General features: G+C 48.2%; 1 protein-coding gene across 2 annotated transcripts in view; it reads right to left on the reverse strand.

The window, feature by feature from the left end:
- Positions 1–21,343, reverse strand: part of PSME4 (proteasome activator subunit 4) — a 1,411,622-nt gene that overhangs the window by 550,871 nt on the left and 839,408 nt on the right. For both annotated transcript variants that reach the window (XM_078649478.1, XM_078649477.1), the window contains one exon: positions 6,857–6,926. In XM_078649478.1, the coding sequence (XP_078505604.1) occupies positions 6,857–6,926 (70 nt within the window). The remainder of the gene's footprint in view (positions 1–6,856; positions 6,927–21,343) is intronic.

Here is a 21,343-nt window from a genome sequence, read left to right on the forward strand (position 1 = left end):
AGGTAGAAGCTCACCGCCCTCTTCGGGTCCAAGCGGTGAAGTCTCTCCTCCTACTTGGAAGAATGAGGGGGAGGATAGAAGGTAGGGAGGGTAATGGACTGCCCTAGATGGAAGGGAGTTACCACCTTAGGCAGAAAAGCAGCCCTGGTCCTGAGAACCATTCGTTCAGCATGAATGGTCAAGAATGGGGGCTTTGAACTAAGAGCTTGAAGCTCACTTACCCTCCTTGCCGAAGTAATTGCAATCAGGAAGACCGTTTTAAAAGACAACAATCTCAAGGGACACTTGTGCAAAGGTTCAAAAGGTGAACCCATCAAGAAAGTGAGCACAAGATTCAAGTCCCATTGAGGCACAATAAAGGGAGTATGAGGACATTTATTTGTAAGGCCCTTTAGAAACCTTAAAACAATAGGAGATTTAAATAAGGACGGCTGATCCGGCAGACAGAGAAATGCCGACAAGGCCGAAAGATAACCTTTGACCGTAGCCACAGCAAACCATTGCTGAGCCAAAGAAAGTGCAAACTGAAGTATGTCAGACAATTGAGCCTTCAAAGGGTCAATGGACCTCTCCCCACACCAAGAGACAAATTTAGACCATCGATAAGAGTAGATAGACTTGGTGGAATCACGCCTGGCCGATAAAATGACATCCACCACATCAAGTGGGAGAGAAAAAGAATTCAGTTTGCCCCGTTCAATCTCCAGGCATGAAGGTGTAAGTTCTGGAGGTGTAGAACCTGCCCCTCCATTTGAGAGAGGAGATCTGCCCTGAGAGGGAGACGGAGCGGCGGGCACGAGGAGAGGTGGAGAAGATCTGTGTACCAAACCCTTCTTGGCCAATCCGGTTCGATCAATAGAACTTGGGCCCGGTCTTGGCAAATCTTCCTCAGAACCCGAGGAATCAAGGGTATGGGAGGAAACGCGTAAAGGAGTCTTGAGTCCCAACTCAACTGAAACGCGTCCCCCAGAGCTCCCTGCATCGGATACTTGAGACTGCAGAATAACGGGCAGTGAGCGTTCTCTCCAGTGGCGAACAGGTCCACCCGAGGAGTTCCCCACGTCCGAAAGACGTGACCAACCACCTCCGGATGAAGCCTCCACTCGTGGTCGGCCGAGAACTGCCGACTGAGACTGTCTGCAGGTACGTTCAGAACTCCGGCCAGATGATTTGCCATCAGACTAATCTGATGGTCCTGAACCCAGGACCAGAGATGCAGAGCCTCTCTGCAGAGACACGGCGATCCCACTCCTCCCTGCTTGTTGACATACCACATCCCGGTAGTGTTGTCCGTCAGGACTTGAACCGACTGACCGCGAAGGGAAGGGAGGAAGGCCTTGAGCGCCATACGTATCGCCCACAACTCTAAAAGGTTGATGTGAAGCAACCTTTCCTCTGGAGACCAAAGACCCTTGATCTCCAGATCCCACAGATGAGCACCACACCTTGGAGTGGATGCATCCATTATTACTGTGGCAACCGACGGAGGAAGATGGAAGGGCCTTCCTTGAGACAGATTGCCCTCCACGCTCCACCAAGACAGATCCGCTGCAGCTTCTCTGGAGATCCTCACTGTGCTGATACCACTGCCTGCGGAGGCACCACTGGAGTGCCCTCATGTGCTAGCGTGCATGGTTAACCAACAGAATGCAAGAAGCCATCAGACTGAGCAGATGGAGGACCTTCAGGACTGGAACGACCGCTCCATTGTAAAACAAAGGAATCATTTCCAGTATATCGCGAATCCTTTGAGGAGGAGGGAATGCCCGACACACAGTTGTATCCAGTACAGCACCTATGAACAGGTTGCGCTGGGAGTGCACCAGGTGAGATTTGGGTACATTTATTGAAAAACCCAATCTGAACAACAACTGAGTTGTGACTTGCAGATGATGGAGCACCTTCTCTGGGGATTCTGCCTTGATTAGCGAATCGTCCAGATAAGGGAAAACTGGTATCCCTGATCTTCTGAGATGTGCCGCCACCAGAGCCATCACCTTGGGGAAGACTCGAGGCGCAGTAGTTAGACCAAACGGAAGGACCGCAAACTGGTAATGCTGCAAACCCACCGTAAAACGGAGATACTTCCTGTGCGATTTCAGGATGGGGATGTGGAAATATGCATCCTGCAAGTCGATCGAAACCATCCAGTCTTCTTCCAGCAGCGCTTGAAGAACTTGCGCAAGGGTGAGCATCTTGAACTTCTCCTGCTTCAGAAAGAGGTTCAAGACCCTGAGATCCAGGATTGGACGAAGTCTGCCATCCTTCTTGGGGATCAGGAAATACCGGGAGTAGCATCCCTGACCCCTTTCCTGCTCCGGAACCACCTCTATAGCACATTTTCTCAGTAACGCCAGAACTTCTTCCTGCAGGAGTAGAAGGTGGTCCTCTGAGCAAAACCCTTGGCAAGGAGGGTAATTCGGATGGAACTCCCGAAAGGGAAGAGCATACCCATTCTCCACGAGATTGAGAACCCAATGGTCCGATGTGACAGATTCCCAATCTCGTAGAAAATAGGTAAGCCGACCCCCCACAAGACCCGCATGATCCGGAACGGCGGATCTAGGACTGCTTTGCTGATGTTGGAGGGGGGTGGGGAGAGGAAGAGGAGGAGGAGGAGGAAGCTTGACGTCCTCGAGGACAAGCTCTTTGTTTGCCCCTGTATGACTTATAAGGCAGATTTTGCTGTTGTTGCTGCTATTGCGACAGCTTGTAGGGACGAAAGGAGGACCTCCCAAATCCCCTATACCTTTTGCCCACAGTTCCTCTGGATTGTAAACCCAAGGATTGGCCGTAGCTCTGCTGTCTTTGAATCTCTCCAACGCAGCATTAGCCTTTTTTCCGAAAAGGCTCGAGCCATCAAAAGGTAGATCCATTAAGGCAGCCTGGACATCCGCAGAGAATTTGGAGGACTTCAACCAGGCCGCTCTTCTGGTGGCAATTGAAGATCCCATGGCTCTCGCCACCGAGTCAGCTGTGTCCAACCCACTCTGGATGACTTGCTGAGCAGAAGCTTGAGTGTCAACAAGCACCTCATTAAAACATTTTCTGTCCTCCTCTGGAATTTTAGGAGCTACCTGCTTCACAGAATCCATCAAAGCATGGATGTAACGCCCCAAGAGGCATGTAGCATTTGTTGACTTGAGAGCCATACTCGCCGATGAAAAGACTTTCTTTGCGGCTTGGTCCTGCTTTTTAGATTCCTTGTCCCCAGACACCTGAGGGAAAGCACCTGCCGATTTTGTGGTGCAGGCTGCCTGGACCACCAAGCTCTCTGACAAAGGATGCGAAGATAAAATGTCTGGGTCTCCAGGAGCCACCCTGTATCTTCTTGCAACAGCTTTAGAAACAGCAGGAGCTGTAAGAGGTCTATTCCACACCCCTAAGATTGGCTCCGTCAAAGCCTCATTGAAAGGAAGCATGGGCTCTACAACAGAAGATGGAGAGTGGAGGACTTCTGTCAAAATATTCGACTTGTACTCTGCAGTAGGTAGAGTTAAATTCAATAGATCCGCTGCCTTCTTGATGACTACATGATATGGGGCCACATCTTTAGAAGGGGCATCTGAGACAGAGGCTAACTCCCAATCCGGAGACAGGTCTAATCCACTAGCCTCTCTTAAGTCATCAAAGAAATCCTCAGTATCCTGTAGCTTTCCCTCTTCCATCTCGACTTCTCTGCATCTTTGTTCCTCTAGAAGTTTCGGGAACGGCGTCGGTGGATCCGGAATCTACTCCGACGGAGCCGGAGCCGGCGTTGAGCTCGGAGCCGGAGGACCAGGCCGCTGTTCTCGAGGTCAGACCGGAACCGGCGCCGAAGGCATCAGCGTCGGAGGCCCCGAGAAATACCAAGGCGGTGTCGGAGCCGGCATAAATGGCATGAACGGCGCCGGAGCATAAGTCTGGGGGACTCCCAGGTTAAATGCCATCGGACTCATGGGACCAGCCGGTGCTCCAGAGGGGTACACAAGGCTCTTGTATAGACACCATACATAGCGTTTAAAAACTGTGTAGGGTCTTGTCCTGGGCCCGGAAAAGGAGGGTATGAACCAACAGGCTGCTCTCGAGGAGGCACCGGATTTATCTCATCTTCAGGTTGGTGAGTCGGAGTCGTCGAACCCTCAGGCAGGGGAGCCTCTTCCTCCTCTTGAGTTGGAGATCGATACGGCACCGGAGAGGGATTCGACACCGGAGCCGGTGAACGTTCCGGCGACTCCATGGGCGAGGCCTCACCCTCCGGATCCAGAGCCTTAGGAGAAGGAGATATATCATCCTTCCGATGCCTCCTGCTTGGCGACTTCGGTCTCTGAATAATCCCTCCTTTGAATGCTCTGACATGGTCAGAATGTCCTGAGGGAATATTAGAAAGAAATGTAAATCTGACCTGAGAAGAAGTTTCTTGACTCAGAAGGTTTGAAGAATAACTGAGCAGAGCTCAGGGAGATTTCCTTCACACAACGTGTGGTAGAAAATCTGAGGGACCTAGCCTCTGTGGGGAAGATTCAAGAGGGTGCTGTCACCTGATTAATTGTAGACTAACTTTGGTCCATTTTTAAAAAAAGGTCACAGATAGGCTAATTAATTCATGGTCTAGTGCCATTGTAGCCTATGCTAGTAATATGATTGCTTTGATATAATACCGTGGGAACTCCCACTTCGACGATGGGGAATAATTCAAGCATGTAAATCTATGATAGATCCAATACTGGAGAATATATGTTTGCAGGAATCCTCACTGTCCTCGATAATTTGGGTTTATCCTTTTGCACAGATTAAGTGCAAAAGTAAAATCTAGACAAATGCAGTCTTACAGTTAATAACCAAAGAAAAAAAGCAAGAACACATACATACAAATGTTAACCACAGCCAAGACATTCACTGGGCTGCAGAAAAAACCTAAATCATTATGCAATTAAGTCTCTACAACAGAAAACATTTCAACCTTGAGACACCAGTAAGTTTACATTAGAGGAGAGGAAAAATAAGTAACTGAAATACTACCTCACAGCTTGCTTTCTCCGACACAGCAAAGAGAGAGATAGGCGGGAAAGATGTCCTTTCAATCTAAGTATGTGAGCATAGGGGACACATACCGCTATACAAAATTCGTATGGTAAGGGAGCCGCATTACTTATTTTTGGGGCGTAATGAAGTGGAGGGTGGGCGTGTAGAACCTTCCAAAGGTGTATCTAGTCCCTACTTAGCTAAATAACAATTTTGATGAGAAAACTTGAGCTTAATCATGGCAGCTATGGCACACAGCAGGAGGTCCTTTTCAGAGAAGATTGTGGGTTAAGAATTTAAGAGGAAACACACCAAAAGTATGAGAATAAGGAAGAAAATATAAAAACGAAACGCATCATGCAACAATGGGACATAAGAGTCAATGTCAGCCTGTGCATTACTAAAAGTGTCCACTGGGGGCTGGGCAACTCTTGTACTGAAAAAAAAAACCCAGCTACAAGTAACTTTTTTGCCTATTACAGGCCATTTATGAATGTCTTAGACTGACTTGTCACCAATGCCTTAAACAATAAAGTAATGAAAAGAAAGATGGCATTCCACAATATCACAGCCCTGCTCGAAATAGGTTGCCATTATTTTGCAATTAGTAGCAGCAATATCTGTTCCAATGAAGCCATCTACTGGCTACGGAAGGAAGGGACAATTAAACACAATACTTTGAGCTCACTGCATACATAACCTTAAATCAACTGAACTTGGTTCACTTATACTTTTATGCTGCTTTCCGCTAAACCTTATTTTAAAGCTTGGTGTCTATTCTCGATCCATATTTTTCAAACAGTCCTGTCATCTTCTGGTTGGAGTGTAAACAGTTCCCTAAATTCCAAAACCAATCCTGAGGGCATTCATTAGAAGCAGTGCTTCCCAAACTTGTTAGTACCATAACCCAATTTTTAGAATGACCCACCTAGCTTTAATGGACAAGTGGCGGGAGACTTCTAAGGTAACCAGAGGACAGCGTGATAGCGAATTGTCATTTAGAGTTAGCACATTTTCCATTGAAATGGCCACTAAATGTGCACATATAATTTTACTGATATAACTATATTGTCCACAAATGATAATGCGTGGAAATCGGGTTTTAGTGAATGTTTATCATTTGTGCATCACTAAATAAATGTAATGATTTGTTTAGATCCTATTAAAATCTTTGTTTCCATCCCACTTCAGAACTACAAAAAAACGTGCTTCATGTTTGTTTTCCTAACTGCTGAATGTGTACAGTTCATTTGCAAGTATTTACATTTTGCTGTGTTACAAAAATATAACACCCTAAAATTTTTCCTTACACACTTCTTGAACCCCAGCAAGATTGTCAAAGATTTCCACTTTTCATTTTCTGACTGTGAAGTGAGAAGAGCTTGTAAAAGCCAGTAAATAAGCAGCAATTTGACAGAAGACGCAGCCTGACATTTGACTTGTCTTTGAATCGCAGCTGATGTGACAAGATAAATACAGAATTTAAAGGCAACTTTATTTATTGCTTGGAGTTTTGCGACCCACCAAAAATCAGCTCTGGACCCACCATTGGGTCGCAACCCACAGTTTGGGAAACACCGCACAAAAAGGTTTTTCTCAAATCAGACCTATTCTGACTTTAAAAAGAACCCCAGAACACATATCTACGTTTTTTATTAAAACTTGTTGGAATATTCATTGAACATTGTTCAGGCAAGCTGCAAAACCATATTCACATCTGCATTCATGGCAATTAATAATCGAGAATGCAAGTTCTCTGACTCTTCCTCCCCACCCTCTATGACGCTGCTACTGCTCCATACTGTTCGAACATATACATTTTCATAAACCATCAACAATCTTAACTAGTTACCTCTGACATTTCTTCTCTAGTTCGACCAAGCTTTGGTTGTTCTGCAGCAGGAGCATACACCCACATAGTTCTATAAAATAAAAGAGAGATTGAGTAATCTAGTTGTAAGTCTGAGTTGCCACATGATATAATCACTCCACAGATTACTGCTATCTAAGCACTTCTTTTAAACTGGAAGTATGAATAAGATTGGTTGAATCTTGGCATTTATCAAAGAGTGTCAAATTTATTAGCAAATGTCATCTTTTGTCACTGCCTTGAGTTGTGCTGCAACAAGGAATCAGCCAAAGTTTGTGCAGATTCATCAATTGCCACCAAAATAGTAAATGATAACCAGTACTCATCTTTTTAATGAACGCATCAGTACCAGCAAATCATCTTCAAGAATAGGTTTTAGATTTTGTATATCAGGGGTCATGAACAAAAAACAACTTTGGATATACAGCCAGCTATAAATTTTAACTGCTGGAGAAAGTGGTACAATATGCCTAAACTTGTACTTTGCAATAAAACCTAATTAAATTACTTAAAAATAATTGTTTCTTTTACATCCAAAGAATATAGTACATACATTATTTGTGACCTTCAGCCTAGACTATAACATTTCTGTGGATTAATGCATCCACCTTAGAGAATAATAGGTGATAATGTGCTCAATATGCAACCAGCATTATTTATTATTATTATTATTGCTATTATTATTCTTTTGAGAAAAAGTGTGAACGTTAACTTTCCCTTACCATAGCAAAATTTGATCATGCAAGCCTAGAAGTATAAAAAGGTACTTGACTATGATGTCAACTCACTTGAGTAAGTCCCCTCCGATGAGGAACGAACCACTGTTTGAAAAAATCCTCAACATCTTCATTCAATTAAAGAAAAATTCCAATTTCCAAATTCAGAACGTTATAGAATGAATATGGTGGTCGCTAAATATAATTTTTCACCAGCAGAGCAATTTTGGACCAACAAATCATGGAATTTGACAGGAAGGAATTCAAGAAACCCAAACAACCAAAATTGCGAATTCGCAAATAAAAAATAGCGAAATCGCTATTAAATTCGCAGAATCCTGGAGGATGGGCATTTGCGAATCGGAAATAGCGAGAAGCCATGGATTCTGCGAATTCAATTGCGAAGTCGCAAAAAAGTCGCAATTGCCATTCATGAAAAATCGCTAAAAGCGAAAAACGAGAAAATCTCTATTTGCGACGCGCAAATTAAGAAGAACTCAAATCAGGTGGTAACCAGTACTGAAAAAAAATATTTTTCAAAAAACAGTCAGGTCACTCCCAACAGGTGCAGGGCTGACCAAACACATTTAAGGACATGCAGCTGGAGCCTGGGGATTCCCACAATGCCTGGACTTTACATGCTGGTGAGGCGGCGTAGGCTGCAGCGAGCTGCACGCAACAGACGGAGCATACAGGAGCGGATATTCCGCCAGTGGGTCACCCTTCTGGGCCAAACCAGGGAGCAAATCTATGCCAAGTACCGCCTGAGTGGGGCTATGATAATCAAGCTCATCCGGGACCTAGACCCCCTAATGCAGCACCCTACAAGGAGGACCAATGCCGTGGCCACACATGTGCAGGTATTGTGCTGCCTGCACCTCCTGGCCTCCGGAAGCTTCCAGGGGATGGTCGCAGTTGCAGGGGGGGTATCCCAGCCCACCATGTCCCACTGCCTAAGGAGTTTCCTGGAGGCAATGCTGACCCGGCTACACCACTATATATCATTCCCCACCAGCCAACAGGACCTCAATGATACAAAGCTGCAATTTTACAATGTAGCTCAAGTCCCACACGTCATTGGATGTATTGACTGAACGCACGTCCATATTTGCCCACCTGCTGAGACGGAGTACATGTACCGCAACCGGAAAAGCTACCACTCCCTCAACATCCAGATGGTGTGCAATGCCAAAACAATAATCACGGACATTGTGGCACAGTACCCGGGGAGCACACATGACTCCTTCATCTTCAGGCACAGCGGCATCCACACACGACTGGCCAGGGGAGACTTTGGGGAAGGACACCTACTAGGTAAGTACACATGCCCCAAATGTGTACTTGGTGATCATGTAGCTGCGCAGAACAGGCACTCACCCTCTGCTCCTCATATACAGGTGACAGCGGCTATGCTCTCCGTGAGTACCTCCTCACCCCATACCTCAACCCTGCAACACCACAGCAACGGCGATTTAATGCATCACACATGCGCAGACGGAACTGTATTGAGAGGACATTTGGCCTGTTGAAAAGCAGGTTCCGCATACTGCACAAGACAGGTGGGGCCATGAAATACGATCCTGAGGTCTGCTGTCGCATCGTGGCCGTGTGTGCGATCCTTCACAACATTGCTACCAAGCGCAGGATCCCTGTTGACATCTCTGGCTGTGAGTCGGAAGGGGACAACCACCCACCTGCTCATATGCGTCACGCACGCGGGGAAAATCCAGCAGAGAGACACAGGCGCCGTAACGAAATCTGCATTAACCATTTCTAATGCACCCACTCCCCACACCCATTACTTGACTCATGCATGAGGACATTAAGAATGACATGAGTCAGATTAAGGTAGTCAAACCAATTGTATTTGTTAAATCACAATAAACTTGGCATTCAGCTAACTTGTACATCACTGACATATTGCGTCATATGCCTGTCCTTCAGGAGGGCATGCTTGTACCAGCAGCATGGCCCCTCAAGTCAATGTCAATGTTCAATGGCGCCTCCGGGCAGATGCTCCCAGCCTCCTTTCCCCATCGTCCTCCTGATTAGGACGTGAGGCAGCAGAGGGCCTGCTGCTGCGGCGGGGTGCTACCACCGGAGGGATGGACTGGCTGCTATGGCTGGATGTAGCCTCACTTGTGTCGTCCCCCCGATCCCCCCGGCCATGGTTGGCAGCCTGCATGGCCTGGACTGCAGTAGCCACATGCTCTAGAGCTGTCGCGACGTCCTGGCAGCACTGGACCATTTGGACCTGCATTGCCAAGGAGCGTCGCGAGCGCTGCGAGGTAGCGTTGCCGATGATGTAGTTCGAGCGCGTGTACGCCGACAGGCGGGTCAGCAGTTGGCGGTGTCTGCGGCGATTGAGTTCCCGCTGCCTGTTAATGGCCTGTGTGTTGGCCTCCATGGCAGCTGTCATCCGCTCAGACATCAATGCAACATTTCGGGCAGTCTTGTCCAGTTGCAGGTGGATGGCCCCAAGATGACGTGCCTGTGTCTGATGCACATGCAACATCCTGCGCTCGATGGATAGCCCACCTGCTTGCAGATTTAGCCCCCTACCAGCATGGGAAATGTTGGAGCGCTGACCCCTCACCAGTCCGCTGGACTGGCTCCTCACAGCCGCAGGGCGGCGGGTTGGTTGGCGAACTGGAGCTGGTGTAGCTTGTCCCACTGGGGACTGTGTGACAGGCAGTGCTACTGCAGCGCGTGCTGGCACAGGGGTGGCACTGGCCACAGGGGCAGGTGGTGTGATGAGCGCCGGTGCGGGAGCTTGCGCAGATGGTCCGGGCTGTGTGGAGAGATTCGCGTCTCCCTCTGTGTCCTCCGTGATGTCCATGACCAGGCCATTGCTGTCAGTGCTTGGGACTTCTGTGCCACCTGTGATGTAAAGTGGACGTTGATTAGTGACATGTTTCGTACCCATTTAGACTTTCGTGAACTAATAAGAAAGGGACCCCCTGCATCTAGTAACGAGTTCCTAGGTCAGGGCACAATATTAATCAAAATAACAATACCTAGGCAACTTCAGGATCCTGCTAAGATATCAGGTACAAAAGCACAATGATAATGGGAACACAATTGTGGTGTATAGTGAAGCAGTGTACAGGGCGAATAAGCTAATAAAACAATTTCATATAATGCAAATTTATTTAACAAATTTCACAAAAAGTATTATATTTTGAAATAAAAAGAACATGTACATAAGCATCAATAAACAAATTAATACATAAAATTTCAACACATATAACACAATTAAAAGCAATGAGCACAAATAAGGTTGTACATTTATAAAAAACAACAGCCAAGTGGATAAATAAGGAATCCTACATGCATGCAGACTACCATTCCCTGACTGGTTGCAGGATTGACTCTCACTAAACATGTGTGGCATAATGGGGCAAGATGGTAAATGTGGTCAGACTACATGTCCCACAATGCATTAGGGCTTTAGTGGTGTGCTTTGGCTGCATGACTGGGCTTTGATATGGGAGGCTCTGGAGTATTGGACATCGTTAGGGGACAGGGGGTCGCAGTCGCATGGCACTTACCTGGTGTGTCCTGTGTGGGTCGGGAGGAGTCAAGCTGTGTCACACCCACGCATGCCTGTGGATTAATTGTGTCCTCCACTCGGTCCTCCAGTGGTGTATTCGGTGGGACAGTGGGCTCCCCTCCACCTGTCGCCACACGCTCCCCCAGCCTCTCCGCTATCCTCTCCTTAGACCTCCCTCTGAGGTCATACCACCGTTTTTGGAGTTCGTCCACGGAGCGCTGGGTCACCCCCACAGAGTTAACTTTTGCGCGGATGCGCAACCATAGCCGCCTTTTGTCCGCCTCAGCCACCCTCCTCGAATCTTTGCCAAACAGGCGATTGTAGTCCTTGCAGACTCCTTCTATCAGGAACTCTAGCTCCTGCTCCGATCCAGCAGATCCAGCTGCAGCTTCCTCAGTCATGCTTGCCACTGGGGTGTATCCTGCACAACTCCTGTAGGCACACTGGAGGGGACCTCTGAATGTGATGCTCCCTGTACAGGCTCTCACTGCTGAATGAGGGTGGAACCTGCCTACTTCCTGGTTGTGATGTCATCACTGGGCTCAAGATGGGACTTCCCTTTTTTGCGATCTCGCAATTTGCGATCTCGCTATTTGCGATATCGCAATTTCTAAACGGATTTCGGCCGGTTATGCGAATATTTGGCGATTTTCGGCAAATCGCAATCGGCGATTCGCTTTTTTTTCACGCAATTTTTCATGAATGCCAATCTGCGATTTCTTATTTGCGATTCGCTTTTTCTCGCAATTAAGGAATCGCAGATTGGGACATTGATGAATCTAGCTGAAAATTCCAAAACATCTTCAGCCACCCACACAAGTATTCCCACAGAACAAGTTACTTACCTTCGGTAATGCATTTTCTGGTCCATATAGTATCTGCCTGTGGATTCCTCACCCTTTAAATTATCCCGATGCGCAGCATTCCACAGAAACTTTTCTCCTCAGCTCTCCCACGTGGACGAGGACGTCACAATGGAACGTCTCCGCACGCGACTCCACATGACGTCATCGGAGCCATAAGAAGACCACGTCGGGGTGCTGACCTCAGTTCCACCCATTTTTTCGGTGCCTTCTAGGCGAACGGGTGAACCGTCAACATTTTCACAAGTATGCACAGTATACAAACACGACCAAATCAGGAAATTCTTCATCATAGACATTTCCCAATGCCACCTATCCCCTGCTTCCAGCAATAAATCACATAAAATACACATTGATTACTTTTCGGTGTAAGCAGACAAAAAACGGGGAGGCGGGTGGGTCAGTGAGGAATCCACAGGGAGATACTGTATCCACCAGAAAAAGTGTTACCGAAGGTAAGTAATTTGTTCTTCTAAAAGATACATCTGCCTGAGGATTACTCACCTTTTGAATTGAATCCCCAAGCAGGCCTGCACTCAGAGGAGGGTGCCTGCCTGCCTATACCTAAAAATCATGTAACACCGAATGAGGAAAATTGTTGTCCCTTCTCACTTCTGAATCCAAACAATAGTGCTTTGCAAAAGTATGGAGGGAGGCCCAAGTTGCTGCTTTGCAGATGCCAACCACAGGAACCCCTCTAGCCAAAGTTTAAGAAGGTGACTAAGCTCTGGAAGAATGAGCACGAATACCTTCAAGAGGCTCCTTCTAGCCAAAGCGTAGCACATCTTGATGCACACGATTATCTACCTGGACAGCGTTCTTTTGTGGACAGCTTTGCCCTCCATCTTGGCCACATATCCGACGAACAGCAGATCATCCAGCCTTGGTTCTATCGGAAGTAGAAGTTCACTAAACTCTTGGGATCTAGGCGATGAAGTTTCTCATCTTCCTTAGACGAGTGAGGGGGAAGGTAGAAAAAGATGATGGACTGCCCCAAGTGGAATGGAGTGACCACCTTAAGCAGAAAAGCAGCTCTGGTCCCACGAACCATCTTATCAGCATGAAATGATGTAAAATGAGGTTTGAAACTAAAGACCTTGCAACTCGCTTACCCTCCTAGCGGATGTGATAGCCACTAAAAATACAGTTTTAAACGATAGAAACCTTAAAGGACAGCTATGCAAAGTTTCAAAGGGTGAACCCATCACAAATGTGAGAACCAAATTCAAATCCCACTGAGTCATAATAAAAAGAGTGGGAGGAAACCCATTAGTGAGACCCTTAATGGAAGAGTTACTTACTTTCGGTAACGATATATCTGGTAGAGACACAGTCTAGTCGCAGATTCCTTAACTTAGAATATCCCCCAGGGTGTCAGACTGGATCCGCAAAATCTTTTTTCCCCGCAATACCGCTGCACACCGGGAGGTGGCGTCGCCTGGCTCCGTCCTGACGTCATCCACGGAAGTGACGTCAGTGGAGCCACATAAGCCCCTCCCGGCGTGCTGACGTCAGTTTTCTACAGGAAACTTTTCCACGCACCAACACGGAGCCGTGCAAAAAACTGCCATAGCATAGGAACAGTGTGTGTTAAAAAAGAACAAAATCATTGAAAAAGCACCCAGTAAACCGAAGGGACTGAAGGGATCTCACAGAGTACTTGCTGCGAGGAAGGGCCCAACAAATTGCCATGCTGTGCCCCACCTCGAGGGGGCAACGACCGCGGTACAAAAGATATGACAAGCGAGGCACATCCTATCATCACAGGAGTGAAATTAAAAGAACGACATTATTGAAGCAACATGTTGCAAGACAAGTCACTAGAAGCGAACGACCACCCGAAAGTTCACTACACACACACTCCAGATATTGAAGAACTGTAGCACCAAAAGAACCCAATCCAACCGACTGCCAGAGAAAGGAGAAGATAAAAGCTTGAGCGGTGGGAGGGAACCGACAACAGAATAACTCCACACTTGAGTAGTACAGGAGGAAAAACATGAGAAGGAAGTAAAAAGTATTGACCTGAACCACCTTAAAACATGGACGGAGTGGAGAACCAAAGGGCTCGAAAGCTGCCAAAGGAAGGTGCGGGAGCACACCACCTACCAAACACTAGGACGGAGGGTAGTCCAAAGGCCCCACGTAGAACACACCCTACCCCAGAGTGAAGTGTGAGAGCACACCTCCGGAAGACCAAAGCCACCAGAAAGAGGGAGGCTAGGTGGAAACACACCGTATGAAAAGGACTTCGCAGAGTGGGGAGGATTGGCAGGCGATAAGGAATCTGCGGCTAAATTGTCTCTCTACCAGATATATCGTCACAGAAGGTAAGTAACTCTTCCATCTGATAGAGACATCTAGCCGCAGATTCCTTAACTTAGAATAGATACCAAAGCCATACCCCATGGGAGGAGGGTCTGCGAAACAACCACCAAGTTCCTGGAGAACATATTTGTCAACTGCTGACGAAAAAACTGTGGAAACCGCAGTGCCAGGACAACAGGCATCAGACCTATGACAAGGGATGGTAAAGACACCAAATCCGACGAGGAACGATGTGAGACCTCTCTCATCCAGACACAGACGAAAGGAAGACAAAACTAGAAAGCTCAGTGCCAACATAAGAAACAATGCAGCGAGACCTTCAAAGAAGGATCCAGGCATTGGTTTCTATAACCCAAGAGGAACGAAGTACTAATGGTCAAAATAATATGACAACGGTAGAGCATACCGCCTGAACACACACCACAGTGGAAGCCACAAAAAACCAGGGGACAGTCAGAAGACTGTCCGCCCAGGAACCGGAGCCACAGCATGAGGCCCGTGGGTGGAAGAAAAACACCATAATGTGTACTGCCTAGGACATGTGACAACAGTGGCAGGGCCGAGCCCAGAGTCTAGTACCAACAGAGACAGAGGAGCCACCAGTGGAGCAAAAACTCAGGAGGTAGGCATGCAGCAAAAAACGTGAAAAGGCACCACTGTGAGCCGATAACCTTCAAGGCTATGAACACAGAGGACACTATCCCAAAGGAAAGAGTAAACAAGAATGTCTGACATAAGGGCAAAAAAGACTTAGTATGCGAGCACCCCAGTGGCGTGTAGAATCCACGATATACACACAAGAGACAGGAATGTTGACACATATACGTGGAGTGACTAAATCCTAATAGGGGAATAATGCATGCGGCACCACAGCACCGGTGTGCTGCATAACAGTTAAGAATGCAGAAAAAATAACAGGTCCCAGAGGGGGAAGAATCCTGGTCTCCCGTGAGACCACAAGACTGCCTATAAAGGATAGAAAGAAGGCACAGACAGAAGCCTGGCGCCAAAAGCCTACACCGCCAAAGACCGACACCGTCTACCAAAATGGAGAACGCCGGGAAGAAAACAGACACAGTAATACTACCTAAAGAAGCACCTCTGCCATAATAGGAGTAAGAACTCACACCCAGAAAAACATCAGGTGTGGAGCACAGAGGCAGAAAGGCATAGATCAGAGCCACTCCTTGCGAACTAGGAATATGCAGAGGACAGGAAGGGACAAACCGGACCCCGTGTCCTGCAAGAAGCAAGGAACCGGAGACCGTGCCAGGGCAGTCCTGACCCCCCCCCACCGGGCATATGTCCACCGACAGACAGGCGAAACGTGCACAGCAAGGTTGTAGGTTGTAGAAACACGCCAGGGTGACAAAACCCCCTACGGTGGCGGGGATGTATTATGGACCAACCATAGACAACCATTGGTACACCTTGGAGGGAAACCACTACTATGGACCTCACCAGAGGAGACATCCTACAACAGTAGGAAGAGTCAGCTTGCGCCAATAGTTCCTGGGCAAAGAAGAGTAGCAATAGGATTGCCAACAAATACCCCACATAGGGTAAGGCACAACCCTAAAAAGCAAGGGTCCCTCTTGTGACAAGCTCGTAGGCAGAGGCTCAAAAGAAAGGTAAACACAGCTTAACCAGCTGTACCAGAGTAAGTAGACAACACGGCGGAAGATACATATACAGTTGGTGCCTGACCGCTGAATCAGCATGGGAGTCAAAAAGAGTGACCCTATTAAATGGTAAATCTTTAAGCCGCTCCTGAACATGCTCTGGGAAAACACCATCACGCAACCACGCTTTGCGTCATATGGCAACCGACCTGACCATAGTACGGCCCACAGTGTCTATGGTGTCCATGGCAGACCTAACTGAAAAGTGTGCCACATCATGGCCAACACTGATTAGACGGGCCAGATCGGCACGAGAGATCCCTGGCAAGGAAGGGAGGAGGCGGTCAACAGCGTCCCAAAGGGCAAATGTAGCCCGAGCAAATACACACAACGTGTTGAGGGACCGGAGTCCCGAGCTGGCAGATGCAAACACATCGCGGCCATATGACTCCAACCACCGAGACTCCAGAGTGTGAGGATGCAACGGAACAGGAGTCACAGAGAGAGCTGCCTGAAGCACAAGTCCTCCAGCTCCAGGATGTCTCTAGTGATTCTGACCACTACCTCGAGATCTATGTTGTGCTGAAACCACTGCCTGCGGAGGCACCACTGAAGGGCCCTCATATGCCACTGTGCATTGTTGACCAACAGAATGCAGGAAGCAAACAGCAGTGCAAGACCTTCAGGACTGGAACAGATGCTCCATTCTGAAAAAGTGCAATTATAGTCTGGATGTCTTGAATCATCTGCGGAGGAGAGAAGGCATGATACACAGTAGTGTCAAGTACTGCCCCTATGATCAGGTTGCACTGAGAGGGCACCAGGTGAGATTTGGGTATATTTAGATAAAAACTCTAGCTGAACAACAGCTGGGTTGTTACCTGCAAATGATACAGCACTATCTCTGGTGACTTTGCATAGAGTAGCCAGTCACCAACAGAGGGAAACACAGGAATCCTGGACCTTTAGAGATGTGCTACCACCACCGCCATCACCTTTGTGAAGACCCGAGGTGAGGAAGTCAAGCCAAACGGAAGGACCATACCTGGTAATGTTGAAACCCAAACCGTAAAACAGAGACACTTCCAATGTGCATCTTGTAAATCGATCGACATCATCCAGTCTTCCTTCTCAGACTGGATGGTCAAGAATCAGCCACAAACAACCATTGTTTTTGGGAATCTGGAAGTACTGGGAGTAGCAGCCCTTGCCTGCTTTTGAACTATCTCGATTGCATCCTTTTGCAGTAATAACAGCTCTTCATGCAGAAGAAAGAGGAGATGCTCTTCCGAGCAAAGCTCCTGACGGGGAGGGAAAGTAGGGGGAAACTCCTGGGTAGGGCTTACCCATTTTCTATGATATTTACCACTCAGAAGTCAGTAGTAACCAACCTCCAATGATATAGATAATAGGCCATTCGTTCTCCTACAGGAGCTGCATACTCTAAGATGTCGGAGCAAGAGCTGCTCCCTGTAACAATGTTTGGAGAGGGGTAAGAGGAGGTGGTTGAGGAGGAGGAGACTTGCTGTCGGCAGAACCCCACAGATTACCTCTCCCTTTTCCCCTGTAGGACCTGTGCAAGGGATTTGCTTGCTGCTATGGTTGTTGTCTGCTATGAAAGGACAAGTTTTTCACAAAGCCATGAAACCTACGGAACTGTACGAAGCTCCTGGGCTGGTCTGGAGCCCTAAAGACCTTGCTGTAGCCTTTCTATCCTTAAAGTGCTGCAGCACATAATTTGCTTTAGCCCCAAACAAGCGGGACCAATCAAAAGGTAAGTCAAGCAACATAGCTTGAACATCAAGTGAGAAGCCTGAACCTCACAACCAGGTATACCTTCTCATCGCCACAGAAGACCCCATTGTTCTGGCCACAGAGTCTGCTGTGTCCAGCCCAGATTGAATTAACTGGCGGGGAGCAGCCTGGGCATCTGTTTATAGTTCTGAAAAAATTCCTTGAACCCCAGTGGGCAACATCGGAAAAACCTCCTTGGCAGAGTCCAAAAGGGAGTGGATGTAACGACCCAAGAGACATGTGGCATTTGTGGATTTCAGTGCCATACTGCCCGATGAGAAAACTTACTTAGTGGACTGCTTCATACGTTTTGATTCCCTATCAGCAGGCATAGATTATAAAGACCCTGCCAACACCTTAGTAGAACAAGAAGTCTGGACTACCAAGCTTTCCAGTGAAAGTTGGGAGGACAGAAACTCTTGATCCCAGGAGCTACCTTGTATCTTCTAGACACCATCCTTGAAACAGCAGGGGTAAACATTGTTTTATGCCAAAGATCCAAAATAGGCTCTGTTTAGCCTCATTGAAGGGCAGCAATGGTTCTGATGCAAAAGTTGACGAATGAAGAACCTCTGGAAGAATGTTGGATTTCAAAACGGCTGTGGGAAGAGGATACTCCAAAAGGGTAGCAGCCTTTCGGATCACAGCATTAGAATGTCGTCACCTCAGGAGGCAGCAGGCCCTTAGGTGAGGGACGTCAACTCCCACTAAGGGAGGTGTCCAGGCCACTAGCCTCTTGCAAACCCTAAAATTCAGGGTCAGGTTCCACTATCTCTTTTTCTTCAGCCCCTCCCTGTTCATCCCAATATTCCTCTTCCTCCAACAGCCTTTGAGCCTCTCTCTGAGATGTCATTATCAGAAGCGGCCTTGGCGGCGCCAGACACAGCGCCAGTGACGGCGGAACCGGCATCGCAGGAGAATCCAAAAGAACAGGGGTCGAAGTCGGCCAAGGATTCAGACGGCGCCAGAGAGTCGAACCATTTAATGGAACTCGAACCTCTAGAGACTGCAAAGGCGTAGATAAATCTCAGCGTCGGAAGAGGCCAACTCCCTGGAGACAAAGGCATAAAAGGCATGAATGGTGCCTGGGGGAAATGAGGAAGAAATCCTCCCAGAGAATAGGCTAACGGACACATGGGGCGAGCAGGCTAACGGACACATGGGGCGAGCAGGCAAACCAGTAGGATTCACAGCCCTCGCAAACATGTTGAACTTAGCATTTAAAAAATGTGAAGGATCCAATCCCAGAGTCGGGAATGCAGGATATGCCGGATCCGGATCAACAGGCTCTGGAGTCGTCAGTGGAGGAACCAAGTTTGGCTCCGGCTGCGGGGAAGGGGATTTCGGAGCCAGAGGTGGCCTTTCGGCATCGGAGGCGGCGCAACATTCCTCGGAGCTGGAGGAGTCACAGGGCCAGACTCACCCCTGATGAAAAAATCTGAGAGATCTCATCTCCGTGATGATGCCTAAGACTCAGAGACACCGACGTCGGAGTCACATCCTTTGAAGAACGACGCCGAGCACTAGGGCCCCTCTTCTTCCTATGCTTCTTGGAAGACCTCGCAGTATGAGGCGTTGGTGACTTCGATTGAGTCAGAGACCTCCTGCGAGCCCTCTTCTTCTTTTTGGTTTTGGCCATGAACAACTTGGCCTTTTTTTCTTTAGGAACCTTCGAATTCATCCGCTTACACAAAGTACATGTCCTGACGCACAAGTTACTACTTGTGTAACGATATATCTGTAAGAGACATTAGTTAGTATTAGATTCCTTACCTTAGAATATTCCCAGGCGTCAGACTGGATCCGGAAACTTTTGCGTAGCAGTACCCTTGCGCGTCGGTAGGCGTCGTCTGCGGCTCCGCGTCCGTCGTCGGCGCCGTGATGACGTCGTCGGAGTACTTAGACGCCGCCTCCGCGTGCTGACGTCAGTTCTTAGACACAGCTTTTCCGCGCCAGAAACGCAGAGCCATGTTAAAAACCAACACTGGTGCCGTTGAAACTAGGGCCCTGAAAGGGGACAACCCTAACCCTAGATATTGGTTCGCAGAACGGGGAGGATGGGTGGGTCGGTAAGGAATCTAATACTAACTAATGTCTCTTACAGATATATCGTTACACAAGTAGTAACTTGTGCATCTGAAAGAGACACGTTAGAATTAGATTCCTTACCTTAGAATAGATACCCCAGCAATACCAACCTCGGTGGTGGGTCTGCGAACCAATAATCACACCAGAAAGTCCTGGAGGACGGAACGGCCAAAGAAGCCATCCCTCCGGACTTGACTGTCCAGGCAGTAGTGTCTTGCAAACGTGTGCAGCGATGCCCACTTAGCTGCCTGACAGATGTCTTGTAAGGGCACACCCCTGCCCAGGGCAGTGGTGGTCGCCGTCGCTCGGGTAGAATGAGCCCGCAATCCAACCGGGGGCTCCTTCCTAGCCAAGGAGTAGCATGCCTGGATACACAGGATGATCCACCGGGAGATGGTCCTCTTGTGCACCGCTTTCCCCTTCTTAGCGCCCACGTAACCAACAAAGAGTTGGTCATCCACCCGGAACTGGCGTGTGCGATCCAAATAGAATGAGAGCGCACGTTTTGGGTCCAGACGGTGGAGCCGCTCTTCCTCTTTAGAGGGATGCGGTGGCGGGAAGAAGGTAGGCAAGGTGATGGACTGCCCGATGTGAAAGGCCGTGACAACCTTGGGCAGGAAAGAAGGTTTGGTACGAAGCACCACTTTGTCCGGATGGACAGAAAGGAAAGGTGGAGTACAAGAAAGAGCCTGGAGCTCACTCACTCTCCTGGCAGAGGTGATGGCAACCAGGAAAGCAGTCTTCAGAGTCAGAAGGCGAAGAGGACAGTTGTGAAGTGGCTCAAAGGGAGCGCACATCAGGAATGTTAAAACCAGGTTCAAGTCCCACTGAGGCATCACAAACGGAACAGGAGGAAACGTGTGAGTGATGCCCTTAAGAAATCTGTTTACAATAGGGGACTTGAACAAAGAAGGTTGATCAGGTAGCCTGAGAAAGGCTGAAAGGGCAGAAAGGTAGCCCTTGATAGTGCCCAGAGCAGAGCCCTGCTGGGCAAGAGAAAGAAGGAAGAGAAGAACCTCAGAAAGAGGGGCAGAAAGAGGATCCACAGCCTTTGCTGTGCACCATGCCACAAATCTGTTCCACCTGCAGGTGTATACCGACTTTGTGGAGGGACGCCTGGCTGTCAGAATGACGTTACAGACTTCAGGAGGCAAGTCAAATGGCCTCAACTGTCGCCGCTCAATCTCCAAGCATGGAGGTGGAGACTGGACAGGTTCGGGTGGAGGACCGTCCCCTGCTGCTGCGACAGAAGGTCCTCCTGAAGAGGCAGACGAACCGGGGGATCGACTGACATACTGAGTAGCTCTGGATACCAGTACCTTCTCGCCCAGTCCGGAGCCACAAGGATGACTTGGGCCCGGTCACGCTTGATCTTCTTCAGCACTCTGGGCAGAAGTGGTATAGGCGGAAAGGCGTACAACAGACCGCAACTCCACTCGCGACGAAAAGCGTCTCCGAGCGAGTGCCGCCTTGGAAATTCCAACGCGCAGAACTGATGACATTGC

This window comes from Lissotriton helveticus, chromosome 6 (assembly GCF_964261635.1).
Source record: "Lissotriton helveticus chromosome 6, aLisHel1.1, whole genome shotgun sequence".
NCBI classification, from domain to species: Eukaryota; Metazoa; Chordata; class Amphibia; order Caudata; family Salamandridae; genus Lissotriton; species Lissotriton helveticus.